The 22,387-nt window shown below is 55.4% G+C and overlaps 2 protein-coding genes across 12 annotated transcripts; one reads left to right on the top strand and one right to left on the bottom strand.

The window, feature by feature from the left end:
• Nucleotides 1–188: 188 nt before the first annotated feature.
• Nucleotides 189–12,569, bottom strand: ZNF821 (zinc finger protein 821). Of its 9 annotated transcripts, none has more exons than XM_051629846.1 (8): nucleotides 12,432–12,569; nucleotides 12,092–12,280; nucleotides 8,511–8,700; nucleotides 4,100–7,239; nucleotides 3,455–3,597; nucleotides 2,805–2,909; nucleotides 1,747–1,913; nucleotides 189–1,038 (listed from the first exon to the last, which is right to left on the bottom strand). In XM_051629846.1, exons 4-8 carry the CDS (start codon nucleotides 4,266–4,268, stop codon nucleotides 384–386), a joined length of 1,239 nt encoding a protein of 412 aa, XP_051485806.1. In that variant the 5' UTR covers nucleotides 4,269–7,239; nucleotides 8,511–8,700; nucleotides 12,092–12,280; nucleotides 12,432–12,569; the 3' UTR covers nucleotides 189–383. The 9 variants fall into 9 exon arrangements, with proteins under 9 accessions (XP_051485806.1, XP_051485810.1, XP_051485813.1 ...); XM_051629850.1 differs by lacking the exon at nucleotides 8,511–8,700 and adding an exon at nucleotides 10,732–10,821 and having other exon boundaries at nucleotides 4,100–4,225; XM_051629853.1 differs by lacking the exon at nucleotides 8,511–8,700 and having other exon boundaries at nucleotides 4,100–4,225.
• Nucleotides 12,570–12,683: 114 nt separating this feature from the next.
• IST1 (IST1 factor associated with ESCRT-III) lies at nucleotides 12,684–22,134 on the top strand. Of its 3 annotated transcripts, none has more exons than XM_051629856.1 (10): nucleotides 12,684–12,959; nucleotides 14,298–14,397; nucleotides 15,027–15,207; nucleotides 15,470–15,557; nucleotides 15,874–15,957; nucleotides 16,300–16,410; nucleotides 16,788–16,988; nucleotides 19,409–19,501; nucleotides 20,606–20,651; nucleotides 20,974–22,134. In XM_051629856.1, the coding sequence occupies exons 2-10, from the start codon at nucleotides 14,310–14,312 to the stop codon at nucleotides 21,171–21,173; spliced, it is 1,092 nt and encodes a 363-aa protein (XP_051485816.1). In that variant the 5' UTR covers nucleotides 12,684–12,959; nucleotides 14,298–14,309; the 3' UTR covers nucleotides 21,174–22,134. The 3 variants fall into 3 exon arrangements, with proteins under 3 accessions (XP_051485816.1, XP_051485818.1, XP_051485817.1); XM_051629858.1 differs by lacking the exon at nucleotides 12,684–12,959 and adding an exon at nucleotides 12,985–12,997; XM_051629857.1 differs by lacking the exon at nucleotides 12,684–12,959 and adding an exon at nucleotides 13,253–13,488.
• The last annotated feature ends 253 nt before the right edge of the window (nucleotides 22,135–22,387 follow it).

Raw genomic sequence — 22,387 nt, forward strand, 5'->3', positions numbered from 1 at the left:
GGGCACAATCTGCAAGGCATTTACTCCTGGAAGAGGTGGGGACTATCTAAGTACTCAGCTCCATCATTCCTGCTGCAGTGAACCAGATCCCCTTCCAGCAAGGTAAGCCTTCAGCAGCAGCTCAAACCCACCCGGGGGCAAAGGTCCAAGAACAGGACGAAGCACCAAAGGTAAAGAAGGGGACCAAATAAACGTGAGCACTAATTTATTTTTCCTCTGTTCACAGGCTGTGACTTGGCCCCGAGAGCAGCCCGTATCCTCCGAATCTGCTCCCACCACGGCTACTTTGCAGGACACCTGGGCTCCGTTCTGCTCTGTCCAGGAGAAAACGGGAGCGGCCGGTCAGGGAGGTCTCCAGGCCTCCAGCAGCCGGGGGCGCGGGCTCAGTGCAGGGCGCTGCTGCTCTGCTCCTCAAAGGCCATTTTGCCCAGCAGCTGGCTCTCCAGCTCTGCGTTGCTCACTGGCAGCTGGAAAAAGTTCATTTCAGCTGCCAGAGCGGCCATGGCCGAGGGGTCCTGGCCAAACTGTGCCCGGAGCATCATGTCCATTTTCTCCAGGCGCCGCTTGAGCCTCTTGGCCTCGCGCTCCCGGATCAGCCGCGCCTGCCTCTTCTCCGGGGTCTCGTTGGCGCGTTTCAGCCGCATGGCCTCGCGGTCCCGCTGCAGCCGCCGCGCCCGCTGCTCGTCCGTCTCCTGCAGGCGCTGCAGCCGCTTGGCTTCTCGGTCCCGCATCCGCCGCACCTCCCGCTCCTGCGGCGTCTCGTTGTCCCGCCGGCTCTTCTTGGCCGCGCGCTCCCGCTCCAGGCGCTGCAGCCGCACCGCCAGCGGCTCGTTCTGCCGCCGCAGCGCCCACCCGCGCCCGGCGGGGCCCGGGGCCGCCAGCAGCCGGCGGCAGGCAGCGCAGTTGTTGCAGACCAGCAGGATGCCGGCGGGGTACACGGCGCTGTGGAACGCGGAGTCCTGCCCCTCCCCGCCCGAGGGGCCCTGGCTCTGCGGGGCCGACAGCCGGTCTGCGCTGAGCACCTCGGGCAGCTTCTCGCTGGAAGGCAGAGAGAGGAGCGTCAGAGCCCTGGTGCGGACAGAAGAGACCCCACCTCTGACGGCCCCGGGGCTGCGACCAACAGAGCCCCACCGCAGGCCACGACAGAGCCCTCTGCTCAACCAGTCCTGCCCTGATGTGTCTGAACCTCTGAAACGAAGCCACGCCGTGTCTGGAGGTCGGGAGCGGGTTGGCCCAGAGCAGTAGCTGGGCTGGAAGAGTGCAAGAGCAGGAATTAGCCAGCAAGCTGCTCCTCCCCACCACCTCTAGATTTCTCTGCTCAGCCCTGTTCTGTTACACAGCAGATAATCTTCCACCAGGCAGGACACAAACAAGGAGCATTTGGGTTTCTGCCTGTAGTCCTGCTCTGGAAATTATTAACCCAACGGAGCAGGACAGACCCACTCTGATGCACTGCTCAAGTTGATTGCTCTCCAGTGACTGGAGACCCCAGTGCTTTCTGCACAGTTGTAGCTCGTCTCAGAGCTAGGGAACACCCTTCTGGCAGCACAGCCCCTGGAGGTCTTAGCAGGTGATGTGGAGCTGCAGGCAGGAAGGGACTCAGGGAAACTCATGTTCTGGGGGCGTTCACAACTCTCCCACAGGCCCTACTGGGTCCAGAGCCTTGACTTCTGTGTCATTTAAGGCAACCCACCTCATCTCTCATGGGGGTACCCTAGCCCACTCCCCAGCCAGGGTGACCCTGACCTGTTGAACGTGGCGTGGCTGGTGAAGCGAGCTCCGCAGACTGCACAGTTTGACAGCTGGTCCTCTGAGTGGATGAGGAGATGTCGCCCGAGGGATCCGGGTGAGCTGAGGGCTCTGCCACACACAGGACACATGTAGCTCTTGGCACTCACCACGGCTGCAGTGTGCTGCAAAACAGGTTGTAAGTTACAAAGTGCCCAGCTCCCCTTCCAGCAGGGGATCCAACAGATCCAGCAAACCATTCAGTTCAGCCTCTTGGAATGGGAACATTTAACCACTGAACCGCTGTCTGACAGCTCCCAGACCAAGCTCAAGACTTCCGGGGTGTCACAGGTCAAACAGTAAGGAAGAAACCTTCCTACAGCTCCACTCCCGTGCAAGAGAAACAATTAAAAGCCACATCACTTGGATGTGTTTTCAGAAGAGCACTGAGGAGCTGCTGTGGCTGGGCAGAGCACAACTGGCCTGGCAGGAGGCAGGATGCTGGTGAGGAAGGGCTTAGATGGAGACAGTCAGCCAGTGCAAGTAAGTGGCCAATTTAGTTCTGCTGCATTCTTTCTTTTACAAACAGATGTGAAGAGAGCACTGGCAACAAAACCTGTGAGATTCCAGCACAGATTTCCTGCAGTACTGGAATAATTTCAGAGGAAGAACAGCTGTTTTAATGGATAGAAACTGTGATAAAGGTCCAAAAGAAATAACTGAGTCATTAGGAGGAGAGGAGGGTTTCTTATCTTACTGAATGATGCAAAAGTTGTTTCCATGTTTAATCTGGAGGAACTGCCTGGTCTTAGCCTGCAACTGCTTGTGGGGAGTGCCTGGGGATAGAGTTATGTTTCCCAGATCTGCAGGGCCGTGCCTTGCTGATTGTCTCCCCAGGACACCATCTGGACACAGTTTATTTACTGTTGTAAACTTCAGTCATGTGCTGGCTAGAAACTCAGTTCAGTGACTGCAAAGAGCAGAACAAAACCACCCTGTGCTTTGGGTTGTTTCTAGTTTTGGGGCTTGAGAGGCTTAAGGCCAGAACTATCAGACAGTCTGGAGCCATCCCCTACCTGGTACACGTGAGCAATGACCTGGTCTCTGCTTCCACACTCCAGCTGGCAGAGGGGGCACTGTGACAGTCCCAGCAGTGGGTCAGCATTCAAACTCTCAGGGACCTACAAGGAGGAAAAGCCCCTTCATGTAAGGCACAGAGACCCCTCAGGCATCCCCCTCCCCTGGTGTCTGGTCAGCAGTGCACACAGGCCACGACCAGATCCAGGGCCATGTGCCCAGTCCCGAAGAGGCTGCTTTGTGTCCTCACAGTCCAAAACTCCCTTTAGGCAGCCCTGGAGCAAAAACTCCTGCTGTCTCAGGGAGAGGAGGCAGAGGCCTCGTGACCTGCCTCACACCCCAGCTCTCTGGCAGGCAAGGGCTGCTCTGTAGGAAGAAGGAAGGGGGAGTCAGAAAGGCACAAGAACTGGAGGGACATCCTGCACAACCACCTTGTCCAGCTGTGAGAATGGCAGTTTGTGCCTGCTATCTCCTGTTCCTGGCAGCCCAAGAGCTCTTCATACCCTTTCTTCCTGCCATGAGACATTTGGAGGAGGTGGGAGGGAGAAAAAGATAGGAAGCCATGGTGGGGAGAGGAGGTGCTTAGACAGTAAGTACCCTTCTCCCTCCCTGGGAGGACAGGGTGAGTGCAGAGCCAGTACACACTTGCCTCATTCTCTCTCCTCAGGGGGGCTCCAGCCACAGGCTGTTCTGCATTCTCCAGTTCTTTCTTCACTTTCACCATTGATCCATCCTCCTCAGATGTATGAGAAGAAACCTCATCCTGGGTGGTTTCCTCATCTTCACTGCCACCTGGAAAGTGCAAAGCAGTTATTCCTAGTGTCAGGACTTGGAGGGCACAAATAGACCTTAACTGTCCTGGGGCCTCTGCCCACCCCCTCTGACCAGGGGCTCCATTTCGGCTCAGGCTGGGGCTCTCCAGGGACTGAAGTGCTCTGTAGGGTCCCTGGACCTGGCCTGTCACCCTGCCTTGCTTGACAATCATTGGGCCATCAGTGGGCACCACTGCTGTTGTCACCCTGCCCTGGTAAGTTGGGACTGCAGCCCAGTGGTGGGGTGGTTGCCCAGTCTGTGCTGTGGTGGCCCTTGGCTCTGGGCTCGCCTTCCCCCAGGGAGCAGCCCTGCCCTTGCTCTTCGTTCACACCAAGCCTTGCGCAGGAGCCAAGGGCTAACCCAGAGGAGGAGGTGGGTAAGATGGTCCTGGGTAGACACCCACAAGCTGTGCAGCACCTCACCCCTTGACAGAGTCTCCCCAGTCCACTACCTTGCCATTACTGGAAGGGGCAGAACTCACTGCTGCTGGAGTCAGGGTCTTGCAGCGGATGAATGGCTGGCCTTTGGTTCCCGAGAGCTCCAGGGAAGTTGGTTTTCATCATGGCTTGGCGGGCTTGCTCCTCCAGCCCTGCAAAGACTTGCTCCCCTGGCAGCCACAAGGACAAAGAGTCAGACTGGTGCCATTCCATTGCTCTCACCACCAAGGCTTGCCAAATACCCAACTGGTGTGGGGCCACCCACCTGCACCCTGCAGGACCGCTGAGCTCACCTCTCAGAAAGTGTTTAAGTACCCACGTATCTGCTACAAATAGCCAGGTGGCTGTCTCTGCTACCAAGATACCTGCCAGCAGAGCCACAGCACAGCTCTGGGTGGAGAGGAGGCCACTGAAGAACTGTGACAGTATCCCACAGCAGGCATGGTGCTCTAGGGCTCTTCTAAATCACTAAGTCCTATTCCCTGCTATAACAGGCAACTTGCACAAAAATAACACCTCCCCAGGTGCCTGGCACTTCAACTGCTCTCCACAGTGATGCTAAAACCAGGGTTTATCCTTGGCATGCTCTGTCACCACCTTCTGTCCCAGGAGGGCTGAGGACAACCTGCTCACAAGAAGGTGCCTGTGCTCAGAGCTGCTGCTCTCCCGCTTACATGACAAATAACTGGCTTTGCTGCTGAAGAAGTGAGCTGAGAAGCTCGTTGAGGAGAGCTTACAGCCTGGTCTACTGAAAGACACTGGTCACTAGCACCTCAACTCAGTAGAAGGCAAACACACTGAAAGAAGGCAATTATCTGTGCTTGTCTGAAAGAAAACTCCTCACAGCAGTCCCTGCTGAGAAGAACCTTGGGTTCCAAAGAATAACAATAAAGGGCAAACATTAATTTTCATATTAAATCAAACTAATTACTTTATTCCAGGTATAATCATGTCTTGCCTCATTTAAAGAGCTGGGAGCACTTGGGACAAGGTGCTGAAGTTCCCAGCGGGCTAGCTTTTAGATTCAATGTATCAACTGATTTCTAAGTTCTCAAGAGCCATGCAAAGGATAAATGCAAAAATGCTCAGGAAGATGCAGTGCATTTCTCACATAAAACAAAAGCTTTCAGAACAAAATTGTACCTTTTAGAATAGAGCCACAACTGGCATCAGTATAACCAGGGGACTGAATTCTCAACCTGTTGAGAGGGCACCAGTCCTGTTAGAAGGACAGGTCCACTCCCACATGCTACACCTTCCAGCCACCTTGGTCCCACATTTGCACCCACACTGCCTTTCTGGTGCTTGCCTTGCAATTTTGGGCAGTGCTTTAAAAAGCAGGAATTTAAGATTTCAAAGACCTTCTGAAGTTTCACAGACAGTGTGGGAGAGTTTTAGTTCCCAATATCCCCACAGAGGTTTCCTACAGCATCTGAAGGCACTTATCATTCTGTTTCAGAAACGTGAGAAGAGGTTTCTGTAGAGAAGCCTTGAGAACTCAATCCAGGCTGAGGAGGGTTGCTGAGGAACCCTCTAAATCTACTGTCACTGAAAGCAGCAGGTGCCATCATGACTGCTGGGACACATGTACTCCCCCATCAGAATGGTTTTCATGACCTGAAATGCTGCTTTTATGTCTGGACCACAACCTCACATTGGTGAGGAACAAACAGCAGACACTGCAGAATCACAGTGCCTCTCCAAGAAGCAGAGGAAAAAGCCGAGACCAGAAAAGTCTTGCAAGAAAACCAAGCGTGGCGAAATGAGAAAACCTGCAGAAGATGGGGCAGATGTAAAACTGCTGTTGGAGACGTGCTAACTGTGACTGTTAGAGAAAAGGACTGCCAAACACCCCTGCACCTGCTGGTGGAAGCAGTGAGGTGTTTTGTTTTCTCCCCTCTTCCCCTCCAGACGGCTACAATTCCACTGAGCAGCAGCCTGAGTCTGAGGGCAGGAAAGTTACTGCTCACATACACAGACTATGCACAGTCTGCAGGATTTTAAGGGCTGAGACCTTCCTATGAGATGACTGAGGAGGGAACTTCTCTCATCAGCAATGCCAGCATCAGTCACCACAACCAAGAGTGATGATGTCTGCCAGTGGCCTCTGTCCAACATGCCAGGCCAAGCTGGTGTTGCCTCAGCACAGTGCAGAGAACCATCAGCTCAGCCAGAAGTGCAGGCTGTGAACCAGACCACATCCTGTGCCTTCTTCACCAGCCTGTATCTAAAAGGCATAATGGGACTGGGAAAGACAAACTTTAAAAAAAATGCCATCTTTAGCTTATACATAAATTTTTGCATATTAAACTAATTTTGTCTCCAAAAGAAGAACTAAGGGAAGTGTCCAGTTCAACTACTGATGTACTAAGTCCTACTTTGATGAAGCTTCAGAGCTTCCATATTTGATAGGTACATGGTTATACTTTTATTGTTTCTGCACACACAAGCTCATATATAGACACCCCCACACCACTGACATTGGCTTGGAAAGTCAGAAAGACAACAGCTTCAGGACCATTGCTATCAGCAAGGGATGTTATGCTCAATATTGAACTCACAGACTCTTCTCCAGAAGTTGCTTTATTAAATACAAAAAGGGCTGCAGGCTGACCACAACACCAAAATGAGTCACTGTGTTTTACAATCAGCTAGATACGAAGGACAGTGAAAGATCATACAAATGCCTCTGCTTTTCATTCCAGTTCTCCTCTCCATAATCTTGTACATGAGTGGGATGCCAGGTGAGCAGCTGTGGAGGTGAGGGGCAGCCCTGTGGGACTGGGCACCAGGGGCAGTTACGACTGCTAGGATATGGTGGTGTATCAACTTGGTAGCCAGAAAGGATTTTTTTCCTGAGCCCTTCCCTTCTTGAACTGTGTGAATGCAGGGTAACTCTCAGGTGTTCTGGAAAATAAACACAGAAAAAAAAAACAACCCCCAAATCCCCAAAACAAAATCAAAATAAACTGCATTATTCCCCTGTCTTCCTTCCTAAAGAGAAAGATCTCTCAGAGAGAAGCCAATTCATTCCCTCCTTGTACATCAACCCAAAGTCCCTGTCCATGTAGGTCTTCTCTGTGTTCCTTTCCTGGACCTGAAATTTGCAAGTCTTTCCACCACTGTGGATCTAGTCCACCTGCCCCATGGCTATTCTGGGTTGTCCAGACTGCTGTAGTGGTTACTGAAATGAAAAACAACACAATTGAAAGAGTTAACAATGCAGCCCACAGAGCCCCCTAAGAACCAAAGACTTTGATGCAAGTAACATTTCAGTTTGGCTTTGAATGCTGGGTGTGATTTCTTGCAAGACACTTTCTCTTCAAACTGGGAATTACAGAGCAGAATTCAAGGAACACTGAAGAGCAGAGAATGTGTGTGTGTCAGGGGGAGAGAGAAGGAAGTGGAAAATTAATGGGATATTGGGACAGGGATAAATAGAGCTAAGAAGTGGGAATTAATTTGACTAACAGAAGCTGTTCCCAAGAGTTCTAAAATCAGCATCACTTGCAAAGGGTATGAGCAACACAAAGAAAAGCAGCTCAGGACAGTAGGGAGAGAAAGGAACAGTGCAGGCCAACATCTGTGGGGAATTTTGTCAAGCACAAGAACAGTGAGGAGCCTGTAACTGCGGGAAGGACAGGGCAGCCGTGGAGGGGCTCAAATGCAAGACCAGATGAATTGTTTAGAGAGATTTTATGCTTTTATACTTTGGAGTCTGGGAGAAAATAAAGACCAGGCTGAACCAAGTTAAGGTTTCTCCACAGGAAGAATGCGACTGCGTTGTATTTTTCAGCTCGATCTGGAGCGGTCACTGTAAGAAGTGTTTTCCAATATCACAGGTTTTTTTGTTACTGCTTAGTCAGGTGTGTTTTTCATGGACCTTGTGGCAAAACAACATTAAATTATTAGGAGCCAATTATGTGCTGCAGCCCTGCCAAAGGGGAAATGGCTACAATTAAAACTGTAGGACTGGCCATCCCACAAATTAAACTTTTTGGGATAGTAGTAAATTTCATCATTGCTTCTGTATTATTTTGAATTTCCTTACACATCAGCTTCCATTTAAAACTGTTTCAACTTGTAACCAGACAACTTCCCAGCCAGTTGTTCTGCATGCCAAAGTGATTCTGTGCTAGGTGAGGACAGCAAACATGTTGTTGTGAGAGCAAGGTTAGATGAGGGCCATGCCAAGCCTGGAAAGTAACCCTGGAAAGAGGTGGCACCAAGCAAGCCAGGGAGAGGAGATCTGCAGCTGTTGCCTTCCCTAGTCAATCCAAGAAGGAAGATAACATGGAGTGGCCATGCAAAAAAGAAGTAGGCACTGTCCTCCCACAGATTTGTCCAGTTAGATATTCACAGTGGTATTTATGCAAATCCAAAAAGCACTTCCCCAGCCCCACAGCCTGCCAAATCAGACCCCAGCGGCAGACAACTGCGTAAAAAGCTGCATACCTGCTGTCCCTTTTATTCCTCTCCTCCCAACCACTTCAGTCCCTGTGAAGAAGTCTCAGAAACGTGTCTGCTATGTCTGCTATGACTCCTCATTCTGCTGGTTCACCCAGTCCTTGGAGCTGATGCTCTCTCCGATTATCCTCGTCAGTGCACTGCATGGCATTTCTGGGCCCTCCAGATACACAGCAGGCTGGGTAGACAGAGAAGTCCCAACGATTTGGTGGTGTTCATCATAAGACAGACAAGATTTTCCATCCCAAGGTGGAGACAGCACCACTGACATGTTTCTTTTCTCTTTTAGTCCCTTTGTTTTCTTGTGGTCCTACTTGCTGCTCCTGATGGTTCCTGTTGAATAGCTGCTCTGCAGCAATGTACCACATGTCAAGGAGGTAAGCAGGTCCCAGAATTCCTCTATGGCACACCCGATGCCATAACCTCAACCTCAAGCCCGCTGGTAGCATGTTTGTCAGATAGTTTCCCCTGACACCAACACTGGAGATGTCATCATTTATATTGCAGATTCAGTGTTCACTGTGAAAACAGTGCACAACTGAAATCCACAACATGCACAGTTTTGCATATGATAGTACAAGCTTCTGCAGAACGTAACCCTCAGGCAGTTGAGTGCAGGAAACAGCCCATCTAAACACCATGGAAACCACCTGCAGCACTGGAGCTGCTGTGCCCCTGGCTCCCAGCCATGAGAGACTGTGGCTCTGCACCAGAAGACAGCAGTGGTGCCTGCCCTGGGGGAGACTGGCTTAAATGGCAGCAGAAATAGCTGGGCACTCTGAGAAGCAAATGTATGTGGGGACAAGATTATGAGCATCACAGGACAAAACACAGGACATGTCAAATTTCTGAAGGGAAGACAATTCCAACATCACTAAGGTACTGCCAGGTGAATCCAAGCTCTGCTCTGTCCACTGCTGAGCCCAGTGCCCAGAAGCAGGAACTGGAGAGCACAAGTCAGGGCAGGTGCCAGAAGCCTCAGGACTGTGACACTGGCCACCACGGGAGGCTCTGCCAGCCCCCCACACCCAGCTCCAGCAGCCACGGGCCTTTCAAGGCCCAGACAGAGGCAGTTCTCCCCAGTGCACCCCCAAGTGTGCAGTGTTAGGGTGCCTCACCAGGTGTTTTCCCCTTGCACAGAGCACAGTGTGCACCTTTCCTGTTGCTGAACCCACACAAAAAGGCAGCACAGAGAACACAGACATGCAGGCCAGCAGCATCAGCAAGGTGAGGAAGTGTTAGGGCTGCAGCCCTGTCCCCTGCTCCTGACAGCTACTCCAGCGCAGCAGGACCTACAGCCCTCTCATCAGTCTTCCTTTCACATGTCTACAGAACTGGAAATTTGTTTTCCTCATTCCATCCCAAATTCCAAACTTGTCTCCAGCCACAAAGCTGGGTACGTACAAGGGCATAGCTTCAGTCCCCGCAACTTCCCCCTGCTGCTATCACTCAAACAAAAGCTGTGTATGTGCAGTTTTCCCTTTGCAGCCAAACATCCATACTTATCTCCCAGCTTCACTAACATCTCACTGTAGTCTGCCCACTAGAAGTGCTGAGGTACAGCATCTTCAGCCCTTTCACTCTCAAACAAACTCCAGTGTCTTGACAACACTGGAGAAACAGAGACCTATCCTATGGGCTCAGCTCAAGAAAGATCTGACAGGTAAATTCTACCTGCCCAGTGAATTACTAAGCCATCGCCTGTCCCCTGCAAGGGAAGAGCACATGGCTCTACTTACAATATCTGGTAGGAAACTGAGGTACAGTGAGCTTAAGTAACATGTCCTAGGTCAGTCAATTGAGTCCGTGATAGAGCAAAGATCAGAACCCAGGACCTCCTGGCTTTCAGCCACACACTCAAACCACCTCACCTGGAACTTCCTTTGCTACCCAGGACAGGCCAGAGCAAGTACACTCGCACCTGTGACAGTGTGAACGCAAAGCACAGCTACAGGCCCTGCACATAGACACCCACCTTCACAGCATGAGTTGTTCATTCAAGCCTATCCCTGTCCTGCCATGCCAGGACACAGCCAGGTCCCCTGATGCACAGAGCTCAGTTTCCCTTCTCACAGTTCCTAAGACAAAACCTGGGTGACCACCATTCCCCACAAACTGTACCTTTTCATCACTCCACTCCTCCCCACCTCACTCCACAGCAACCCAGCTAGGGCAAGGATCCCACAGTGCTGTGTCACAGAATACTCACAGCGAACTTTGTTAGGAGTGGTCTGTTTCCGACGGGACATGTTTCCCTGACCTGGGAGCACAGTGTTCGTTCCCTCCACAGAGGGCTCACCTGAGAAGAGAAGAGCCTGTCACACACCACTGGGACCTCCTGGGCCTCTAGCCAAACGCAGCTGGCTGCCTCCGGGCCATTCCCACCCTTCTGCATCACCACAGCCACATTCAGTGCCAGCATCCGACACGATCCACAGGCGTGTCACAAATGGACATACCACAGACGAGCAGTCCCACCCAGTTTTTGAGCGAAGTCACAGGCAGCACACAAAAAGTGAAGAGTGTCCTGCTGCGAGAGTGACTCCAACCTCAGCCCAAACACCCTTCTCCCTCCTGCTCATTCCCACAGCCAATGGGGCAAGAGCCTAATCAGACCTGCGGCCCCTGCCCTGCCTCTGCCCCCAGGCAGAGGGGAAGCAGAGGGACGCGAGGCCCTGCCATGTCCTGGTGGCTGCACCAGGCACGGACAGAGCAGGGAACTGGCCGCCCAGCAGGCCCAGCCCCAGACACGGCGGCAGCCCCGGGACAGGGACAGAGCTCACCAGCCTTCCAGACCTGCAGCCCCCCCCGCTGCCAGGACCCCTGGGCAGGCAGGTGGGGACACCTGAGGAGGGACCCCTGGCATTGCAGCTCGCGTGGGGAGGGACCCCGACACCCCACCTTGTGTCCCGCGGGGGGGACACACTGACCCCCCCAGCTTCACTTCCTCGACTGGTCACCCTCAGACCGACAGAGCAAGGACACGGTCCCAGCACCCCCCGGACAGACAGACACACGGAGGCGCTAAACCCACGTCTCCTCGGACAGATGGACACGGGGATTCTGTCCCCCTCCCACCGACAGGCACCGCGATGCTGCCTCCCTCGGACAGATGGACACGGGGAGCTCCTGAGGCACCGGGCCGGCGGCCCCAGCTCACGGGGCCGGCAGGAGGGATCCCGCCCGCCAGCGGAGGGACGCACGGAGCCCGCTCCTCTGGCGGGGGGACGGGCGGAGGCACCAACCCACCCCGGGCTCCCGCCGGACGGACGAGGGACTCGTCCCGGCAGACAGACCGACAGCCCGGCCCGGCCCCCGCGGGCTGCGGCCCCACCGCTGCCGCCCCTCCGGCGGGCGGCCCGGGCCCGGCCCGCCTTACCCGGTCCCGCTGCAGGCGCCGGGAGCCGCAGACAGACAAAGGGCGGCCGGACAGACAGACGGGCAAGATGGCGGCGCCGCCGGAGCGCGCGGCGCGGGCACGGGGCCCGGCAGCCCCGGCCCCGGCAGCGCCCCGGGCCCGCCCCGCCGGCTGCCAGCGCCCCGGGCCCGCCGCGGCGGGCGGCTCTCACCTGCTTTCCAGGGGCCGGCCCCAGCCTGCCGCGCCGGGCCGCCCCGGGGGGGTCATCGGTGCGGCCGCGGGTCCCGCGAGGCCCGGCGGGCGGCTCGGAGCGGCGCCGAGCCCCGGGCCCTCCGGCGGCAGCTGCTCGGGCCGGGGCGGCTCCGCTGCGCTGCCCGAGCTCACCAGGATCTCGCTTACCCTGCAAGGACAAAATTCACCGTTTTACTGGGAATTTCAAAGCCGCCACGTGCATGATGAGCTCATGCACCTGTTTAGAAACCGGCCGCCCCACGCGGGGCCACCTCCCGCCGCGGGCGCCGCACCCCAGCAGCCGCGCCGGGCCCGCTTACCCTGCGCCCCGGGGGGCGGCGGCAGCGCCCGGCCCCGGGCCTGACCCGGCCCGGCCCCGCTCTCCCCTGCGGAGGCGCCACGGCCGCCCGGCACCCCGAGGAGCGAGGGCCCGCCCGCGGCCCGGCGCCTGCAGCCGAGCGGCGCCGCCCCCGGCGGAGGCGGGGCCGGCAGCGAGCGGCGGGCGGACCCCGCCGGACCGGAACGCCGTGCTGCCGGAACCTTCGCGCCGGGGAGCGGGGGCCGGCGGGCGCCGACCGGCTGTTTCGCCCCGCAGCCGCGCGTCCCTCCGCTGGCGCACGTAGTCCCCGGGCGCCGCTCTCCTCGCCGCCGCCGCTTCTCGCCGCCGCCGCCGCCCCGGTGCAGCAGGCGGTTCGTGCGGCCTTGTCGCTGCAGCTGCCGCGCCAGGCCGGCTGTGCCCCGCCTCGGGCGCGGGGAGCGCCCGCTCCGCCGATCCCTCCGCACGCAGTGAGGTGGTGCGGCCGCGGCCGCCATTTTGGGAGCCTGGAGCTCGAGGGGAGCGGCGGCCGGTGAGCGGGGCGCGGGGCGGCGGGGCCCGGGGCGGCCGGTGAGCGGGGCCCGGGGCGCGGGGCGGCGGGGCCCGGGGCGCGGGGCGCGGGGCGGCGGGCAGGTGCCGGCAGCGAGGAGCTGCCTTGCCCCAAGTGTCCGCTGGCTGCGCTGAGGGCAGGCCCGGGGCGGGCGGGACGTCTCTGGGCTCTGCCCCGCTGGGGGGGGCAGGGAGCGGGGAGGCAGGAGGGGGCACCGGGGGGGCAGACGCGTCCTCCCTCCGAGCCCCGCGGGGTGCAGCTAGGCCGGCGAAGCTGACCTCGGGGCTCCGCGCTTCTCCGGGCCAGCCCCGGCCGTGGGGCGGCTTCGGGGCGAGTCTCGCAGCTGAGTAATGCGGCTGGAAACGCCCCAGCACCGGGCGCGTTGCTGTGCGAGTAAAGGTTAACGTCGGTCTGGAGGAGCAGCAGTGCGTGTCAGGAAGCAAGAGGAGGGTGTGGAATATGGAGTGGCCGCTTCTTCTGTCCGACGACAGCACTGTTACAGCCTTAGTTGGTACAGTCCTTTGGGTAGTCGTACAGCTGTTTTACAACACACATGTTATAGGACAGAGGTTAGCTTAATTCTTGCAGCTTCATGTTTCTTTAAAAATACGGGTTTATCAGTGAAGTAACAGAGAGAACCTGATTGTGTGATGATTGTTGCAGATGGCATCTTGAGGCTCTGATTTACTTCCCTCCCCTCTCAGAAGGAATGAATGCACATCTTCCAGCAGCTGTGCTGTTTGTTGTGAAATCTGAGGGGTTTCTCTGCTTGGGCATCTTAGAAATCCAGAGCTGAATGGAACCTCAAAATGCCATTTCAGTAAGCTGAACTTACTGATTGGAGACACAGTCACGTTGTCCTAGACCACGCTGTAGGTCTTTGTCTAAAGTTCTTAAAACTTGACTGTGCAATGGTGTTCACATCAGTGCCTGGTGTCACTTGTCCGGATTAAATAGATCCAGGCCTTTAACGTCTTGGCTTGGGGTATGTGTTCTAACCCTTTTCCTATTTGTGGAGTAGTCCCAGTTTTTTATCATCTTACATGTTTTTGGGGTTGAGATTCAGCCTGTCAGATTGGGGATATCCAGGAAGTTTTGTTGGCTCTTGGTCTTGTTTAGGTGCAGGGTTGTGCAGTGGGAAAGAGAACAATGAGTGTTGTAGGTCCGGTCACTTGTAAATAGCCAAGTTCAGGAGTAGCAGGGCTGTACTTGGTTGTTTGGAGAAATCATGTTTTTTCCCCCAAGTGGAACAGTGACTGTGTCCTCCTGGTGTGACCAACAGCTCCTGGTTCCAAAGACTTTCCCCCTTTTTCCCCACAGAAAGCGTTGATCATGTTGGGCTCTGGGTTCAAGGCCGAGCGCCTGCGGGTCAACCTGCGCCTCGTCATCAATCGCCTCAAACTCCTGGAGAAAAAGAAGAGTGAGTATGTGAGGGAGCAGGTGTGACCCAGGATGCTTATGGGGCTCAGGAGACTTGAGGAGAGGATTTTTCTGGAGCTAGGCTACTTTTATGGGCTGCCTGTGGAGTAGCTTTTGTTCTTCCTTCCTGGAGCTGCGCCCTGCAGCCTGCCCCGTGTGCAGGTGCCTGGAGGAGCAGGCTAGGCACAATGTGGCCTCTGTCCACCTTCCTGGCAGGTGCTGGGGTGCAGTCTGTGAGGTGGTAGCTGTGGAGGAAGGCCATGCCAGTTGGCTCTGGGGAGCCTTTCCTGGGCCTTCTGCACCCACAGAGCAGTGTGGAGCTTCCTGGGTGCTTTGGGAGGCTCTGCCCTTCTGTGCTGTCCTGCCCTGCCCAGACACAGGTAACATCCATGGTTCTGACTGTCTGCAGGGAAGTCAAAGGTGGAGGGGTGCTGCTCACAGCTCAAAACCCCCTCTCCTTTCTCCCATCAATTAGTGTGCCAGGACCTAGACACAAGGGCTGTGTTGTGCAGCAGAGGCTTGATGAAGGAGAGAGCAGCTCATGGTGGCTTTGTGGTGGGCACTGAGGGTGGGTGTGGAGGCAGCAGCCCCGGCCAGCACAGTGACTGCCCTTGGGGATGTGTGCTCTAGCTGAGTTGGCCCAGAAGGCGAGGAAGGAGATTGCAGATTATCTGGCAGCTGGAAAAGATGAGCGTGCCAGGATTCGCGTGGAGCACATCATCCGTGAAGACTACCTTGTGGAGGCCATGGAGATCCTGGAGCTGTACTGTGACCTGCTGCTCGCCCGCTTTGGCTTGATCCAGTCCATGAAGTAAGCTCTGGCCTGGAGGGTGTGATATGGGAGAGGGCCCAGGCCCCCAGGGCTCACACGGGACACTGCAAGGACAGGCCTGGGGCGCAGAAGGGCACCTCTTTGTCTCAGTGTTTTAAGGCCTCCAGAGTGCTATCCTTCCTCAGGCAAGGAAGTCTCTGGAGCCCAGCATGGAAGATACGGACTTTGAGGCTAAGCAGATTGAGGGCAGCAAGGATGAGGTGCTGAGTGTGGAGATAGCATTGTCTTCTCATGTCCTTAGGGAGCTGGATTCTGGCCTGGCAGAAGCAGTGTCTACACTGATTTGGGCTGCACCACGGCTCCAGTCGGAGGTGGCTGAGTTGAAGATTGTGAGTAGGGTTGTTTGGCAGTGGGAGGTGTGCAGGGTGGGGTGACACTGCCAGGGGCTGGTGGCAACCTTTGTTCTGGGCTCTGTCCTCAAGACAGAGAAGTTTTTATGGGTTCTGCAAATGGATAGCCCAGTACAGGTGTCTCTGGAGCACTGGGGATGGCTCAGGCTGCTCAGCTGGAGCAGTTGCTGGCAAAAATGAGGGTGATCTGGGAATGGGGGTGGGGGAGGTGGACAGCTGTAGGGGCTACAGCAGACATGTGGTGTGGAGGGGCAAAGCCTGGATGTGCCCATTCCCAGAGTTTCTCCTGCTGCAGGTTGCTGACCAGCTGTGTGCCAAGTACAGCAAGGAGTACGGGAAGCTGTGCCGGACAAACCAGATCGGGACAGTCAATGACAGGGTAATGAACTGGTGGAACAGCTGGAGCCAGCAGAGCAGACACGCCTGCTGAGGCTTTCTGCCCCTTCTCCCTGTGGTCAGTGGCTGATGCCTGTGGCTCCCTGCAGAGCAGGGTGGACCAGCAGTGCTGTGGGGCCTGCATTGGAGCACAGTGCTGGGGTGGGTGGCACAACAGGGCCTGAGGTGCTGTCTTGCGCAGAGAAGAGCCCGACCTGTGGCTGCAGCAGCTCCATGCTGGGAGGAAAGGCCTCCCTGAGAGACTGCCTGGTGCCCCCATGGTGGGGCAGAGCTCTGGGTGCTGCTCTGCCCCAGCCTGCTGAGTGTCTGCACCCTTATGTTCCAGCTGATGCACAAGCTGAGTGTCGAGGCACCGCCCAAGATCCTGGTGGAGAGATACCTCATTGAGATTGCCAAGAACTACAATGTGCCTTATGAGCCTGACTCAGTGGTGATGGTGAGTGAGGCCCTGCACTGCTGCAGCTCCCTCTGTGTTCAGTGGCCAAAATGTCCCGTTAGTGCTGTGCAGGCCTTCAGAGCTCAGGGTGGTGGTATTGCAGCACACTTAGTAATAATTGTGCTTTGGTATCTTCTTGACAGCCCTAGCACAGTGTGATCCCTGCTCCTTGCCACAGCCCTGCAGCATGGGCTGTAGGTTGGCATCTGTGGTCTGGGTTCCCTTTCTGATTCCCATATCGCTGCAGCTGCTGTTTGTTCTGTCCTTGTTACATTGTCCCATCTTGTCTAGTGACAAATGCTGTATCCAGCACTGTTCAGAGGGCTGTGATCAGCATTGAGATGTTTTGTTGAGCAGAATTCTTCCACTCTCTCCAGGCTGAAGCCCCTGCAGGCGAAGAGGCAGTTCTGATTGATGTGGGATTCACAGACGATGTGAAGAAGGGTGGCTCTGGAGGAGGAGGTGGATTCACAGCCCCAATGGTTCCCCATGATGGACTAGTACCCATGCCAGTGATGATGCCTATGCCCATGCCAACACCAAATCCACCCTTCTCCTACCCACCTCCCAAGGGACCGGTAAGTGCCTCTGCTTTGAGCAGAAAGGAGGATCTGGGGAACTACAGGCCTGTCAGCCTGACTTTGGTACTGGGAAGGATCACATAGAGGCTCAAGTGAGCTCCCACGCCAAGTGCAGGCAAGCTGGGAGATCGGGGCCAGCCAGCATGGGTTTATGAAAGGGGTAGGTTGCTTGACGAACCTGATCTCTTTCTATGACTATGTGACCCACCTGTTGGATGAGGGCAAGGCTGTGGACATTGTCTACCTGGACTTTGGTAAGGCCTTTGACACCACCTCCCACAGTATCTCCTGGAAAAGCTGGCGAATCATGGCATGGACAAGTGTTACCTCCTTTGGGTACAAAACTGGCTGGATGGCCGGGCCCGGAGGGTTGTGGTAAACAGGGTCAATTCCAGTTGGGGCCAGTGACCAGTGGTGTCCCTCAGGGCTCAGTGTTTGGGCCAGTCTTGTTGAGTGTCTATCGATGATCTGGATGAGGGGATCAAGTGCACCCTCAGTCAGTTTGCAGATGACACCAAATTAGGCAGGAGTGTTGATCTGCTAGAGGGTGGGAAGGCTCTGCAGAGGGACAGGGTGGATGAACAGGCCATGGCAAGTGGTATGAGGTTTAACAAGGCCAAGTGTCTGGTCCTGCATTTCACTCACAACAACCCCAGGCAACGCATCAGGCTTGGGGAGGAGTGGCTGGAGAGCTGCCCAGCAGAAAAGGACCTGGGGGTGCTGGTTGACAGCCAGATAAACATGAGCCAGCATGTGCCCAGGTGGCCAAGAAGGTCACAGCATCCTGGCCCGTATCAGGAATAGTGTGACCAGTGGGAGCAGGGCAGTGATGGTGCCCCTGTGCTGGACACTGGTGAGGCTGCATCTCAAGCTCTGTGTGCAGCTCTGGGCCCCTCAGTGCAAGAAGGATGTTGAGGGGCTGGAGTGTGTCCAGAGGAGAGCGACCAAGCTGGGGAATGGTCTAGAGAACAAGTCATATGACAAGGGGCTGAGGGAACTGGGGATGTTTTGTTTGGAGAAGAGGCTGACGGGAGACCTCTTTGCCCTCCACAACTCCCTGGAAGGAGGTTGTAGGGAGGTGGCTGTTGGTTTCTTCTCCCATGTGAATAACAACATGACCAGAGGAAATGGCCTGAAGTTGCAGCCTGAACAGTTCAGATTGGATATTATATTGGATATATATTGGATATTTCTTTACTGAAAGAGTGATCAGGATGGAACAGCCTGCCCAGGGAGGTGGTTGAGTCACCATCTTTGTAGGTATTCAAGAAATGTGTAGATGTGGCACTTCTAGTGGCTGAGGTGAAATTTTTTTGGTGGACTGTGTGTGGCTGTTTGTCTGGGTTTTCTTTGTATTGATGGTTGGACTTAGTGATCTCAGAGGTCCTTTCCAACCATGACAATTCTGTGATTCTCTTTTTCTGTGGAAGACTCCAGTTGTGGTGCTTAGCCCTGTGCCTGCTGGGTGGGATAGCTGGATGTGTCGGAACACCAGTGTGCTGCTGTGAGACAGCATGGAGTGGAAATAGTTGACAGTGCAGCTGCAGCTTCTCGCTGCTTCCTGACTGTGGAGGCTCCTACCCCTGTTCTCTAGCCAGCCCTCTGCCTTCGGGAGCAAAGTCCTGACTTAGCCCCTGAGGCAGTCTTCTGACTGTCAGGCTTTTGACCAGGGGTTGGAGCTATCCTTTGAAGTTGCTTGGCTGGTATCGTGCCAAGATCCAGTCAGGGAAATCATGTGAATTTCTGGAGTGGGAACAGCACAGAGAAATGCATCAGTGCCCTGCAAGGAGAGGGGCAGTGCTATCAGAAGTGATTTGTTGTGAGGGTGGGAGCTGGGAAGGGCCCTGTTCTCTGGATTCACAGGCAGGACCTGTGTAGACTGGAGAGTGGCAGAACAGTGTGCTGGCTCAGAGTCTTAACGTGGTCCCAGGCAGCACTGCAGTGGTTTTGGTGGAAAATCTGGGCCAAGTGTCTTGAGCTGGCTGAAGGCCCAGGCATAAATATGCTGAGACCTTGTGCCAAGGCTAGCTCTTTGAGGTGAGGGTGATACAAACCTGGAGTGAGTCAGAGGCCTCCCTCCTGTTCTGTGATGCTGCATGCAGAAGTGGCTCAGGTGTGCTTAAGGCAGGGTGTTACCCTTTTTGTCCTGGTGCTTCTAATGCCTTGAAAGATGAAGTGTTTAGTGATGCTGGTTCTTTAGAATAACCCAGAGTCCTGTCAGCTGGGTCTGGTTGCTCCAGGTGACTACATCTGCTTCATACTGGAGAATCTTTTCCTAGTAAGTGTAGACTCTGTCAGGTTGGATACTTACCTGCATTTATCTTGGACTGCTACTTTCTCTGACTCCTTGTAGCAGCTGTAGGTGTGTCATGTCCCAGGTGAGTACTCTGGTGCATGACTCTAATCTCTCTGTGCAGGACAACTTCAATGGCCTACCAGTGGGGACCTACCAGCCTTTCCCCGACATCCATCCACCACCAATTCCAGCCAACCCACCAACATATGAGTCTGTAAGTGCCTGAGCTGAATCACAATTTGAGCAGCAAAGGGAACCTCAAAAAGAGTGCAGTGGTAGCCACAGAAAAGGCAGATGTTGGTTTAGCACGTTGCTGTCAATCTTTGGAGCTTTTGGGGTGGTGCCTGGCATGGGTTCTGGGTGTGGTGAGTCACCGAGTGCGTGTGATAGGAGTGTGACTTTTGAGGAGTTCCTTGTTTAGCTGTGAGTTTTGGTTGCAAAGGAAAACCAAGATCTGTTTTACTGCATGGTTAAAATGGTGATAAAAGTTCACCAGGAAAGTCCAGAAGTTCTGATCTTGCAGTGTGAAGGGCTTGTCACTTTCAGTCAGTTCAGCTGTGGCTTTTGAACTAATCCATAGATAACCTGGGTGAAAATGTTGGCTAACCTAGATGATGTATGTTTAAATACTCTTCCTAGACTTTCTCAGTCCTTTGGGACAAAGAAGGAGAGGCTGCAGTCTTCTCTTTCTGTTCTTGGCTGTTTCTGTTGCTGCGGTTCGTGATCTTGCCTCATTTTGCTCTCAGTGACATGGTTGTTCCTGAGCAGGCATGAGTGTAGCCAAGCACCTGAGTGTGCTCACCCCTGTACAGGCTGCATGGCAGCCTGGCAGTCCTGGAGCTGCAGCAGCTGTTGGCTGGGTGGGGATGGGTGGCACTGGGAGCAGCCCCCAGGGAGTGAGGTGTCACACCAGTACAGCTCACCGTGCCCTCGGCCTCTGTCCCAGCCAGACCAGGAACCACGATGGTTCGTTTCATACCTTGGCACTGGGTACCAAGGATCTGCTGCTGGTGAAAGAAGGGAAGCAGTATTCATGGTTATGTGGATGAAGAGGGCACTTATGTCCTTGACAAATATTTTACACCTGCTCATGGGTGTGCTCTGTTCATCCAGTTCCAAGATGTGGCTGGTGAAGCCGCTGTGATTGACAGGGAGGGAGACAAAAATTGAGGCACTACTTCCTTTTCTTGGGAAGAGGCAGGTTCTCCTGAGAGTGTGCCTTGCTCTGGGTGGTGTGGCTGTGGCTGCCATGAGCAGTGCCTGTGTGATCCTGTGCCTGGTTAGAGAGTGAGCTGAGGTAATCGAGAGTCTTTTCCAGATCGAGGAGCCCAGTGCTGACAAGGACGCCCCCGCGCCGGCGCCTGGTGAGTGTGTCTGGAGGGACGGGACACGGGGTGGTGGGGCTGTGCTCCCAGGCTCCCGGGGATCTGCTGCTGTCTGTGCAGCTGTAGGGTAGGGTCACCAGTTGGGACCTGCTGTGGCTGCAGCCCCTTTTGTAACCATGTCAGCCAAACCCTTGTGTTTCCCCCATGGGGTCTACGTGCAGTTAGAGGTGCATGACTGCTGGTCCTGCTTGGAAAAATATGTGGATGCTGCTGGTTTGGAAGAACAGCCTTTCTTTTGTGTGGCTCTGCTTGGCCTGGGGAGATTGTGGTGGTGAAATGGTATTTCTCTTTCTCAAAATAGGGCCCAGGCCCAAATCTGAAGCTTCTCCTAAACCAGGAGCTGGAGTTCCTGATGCCTCGGATAACTTTGTGCTGCCCGAGTTACCATCAGTGCCAGACACGCTGCCAACAGCCTCTGCTGGTGCCAACTCCTCTGCCTCTGAAGACATTGACTTTGATGATCTTTCTCGGAGATTTGAGGAGCTAAAGAAGAAAACATAAAGCTGCCTGGGCTGTAACTCTGGTGTGAGGGGCAGGAGCTGTGGCAGCTGCTTCTCTCTGGAACAGACTCTCCTTCAAACTGGTTTCCTCTATTAACCTCAAATGAACAGGCTCTCCTTTTTGAGCTCTCTTCTGCTGTACTTTAACCAAATGCTGCCGCTTTCCCCATCTTGGTTGCTCCAGGTAGTGAACTGTGGGGAATCTTGTGAGGCTGGAGCAGGGAGCCGCCCCTCTCAGTCTGGGTGGTTGGAAAGCTGTGCCTGATGCTCTGATGCTGTTCCTGGTTGCTTCCCATGAAGAAGGGAGGCGAAGGCTGGACAGGACAGGGCTTTCTTCTCTCTCCTGGAGGTATCAGGGCAGCATCCCCCGCAAGCTCTGCTTGAGGACCTGTTGGTTGGCTGGTTGGATGGTGTCCCTTGGTGAAGACTTAAAATGAATTGGGGTGGGGGGCAGGTTGATGGGGGGATGTGGTGTGCCCCCCAGGCGCTGCAGCACGGCTGCCATGGCTGCCAGCTTCTGGCCCCAGCTGCATCTGGCTGCAGTTTGCCATGGAAGCTGGTGTGCTCTGGCTCCCACTGGACTTGGTGGTCCTGTGGCTGTGTTCTTGGGGGTCTGTTCCTGTTCATGGGGCAGCTCTTCTGTTCCCCCTGAAGGTGCTGGGAGCACTGTGGGGGGTGCTGGGCCATGTCACTGGGCACTGAAGGTGTACAGAGAGCTGAAATGGGGGGGAGTCCAAGGGTCCGTGGGGCAGTGACTTCACTGACCCCAGGGTGAGGGGAGAGGGGTCTCTGCCGCTGTGCTCTGCCCGGGGCAGCTGCTGCTCCTGCCGGCAGGGCTGCTGCGGGCACCGTGTACTTGTGTAACCTGGCTGTAGATAACACTTTGACACAACTTTTCTTTGGGGTTTTCGGTTCATTTGTACCTCGTGGGTCAGTTCCTAATAAAGCCTGGGTTGTGAGCAGCCGTGTCCAGAGCTGGGGGGCCGTTACCGGGGGAGCAGGCAGCGCGGGGCCGGGCCGCGTGCGTGTCCCCTCCGGGCCGCGTGTCCCCCCGGCTCCCGCCGCCCCGGGGTCTCTGCCCGCAGCGGGGGGCGGGGCCTCGCGCTGGCCGCGCCCATCGCGGGGGCGGGGTCAGGGCGGTCTCATCCCGGGCTCCGCCCATGAGGCTCGTCCCGCCCTCCGGCCGCCCCGCTCGGGTCCTGCTGCGCTCCTATT

Source organism: Apus apus, chromosome 11, assembly GCF_020740795.1.
Source record: "Apus apus isolate bApuApu2 chromosome 11, bApuApu2.pri.cur, whole genome shotgun sequence".
Taxonomy (NCBI): Eukaryota; Metazoa; Chordata; class Aves; order Apodiformes; family Apodidae; genus Apus; species Apus apus.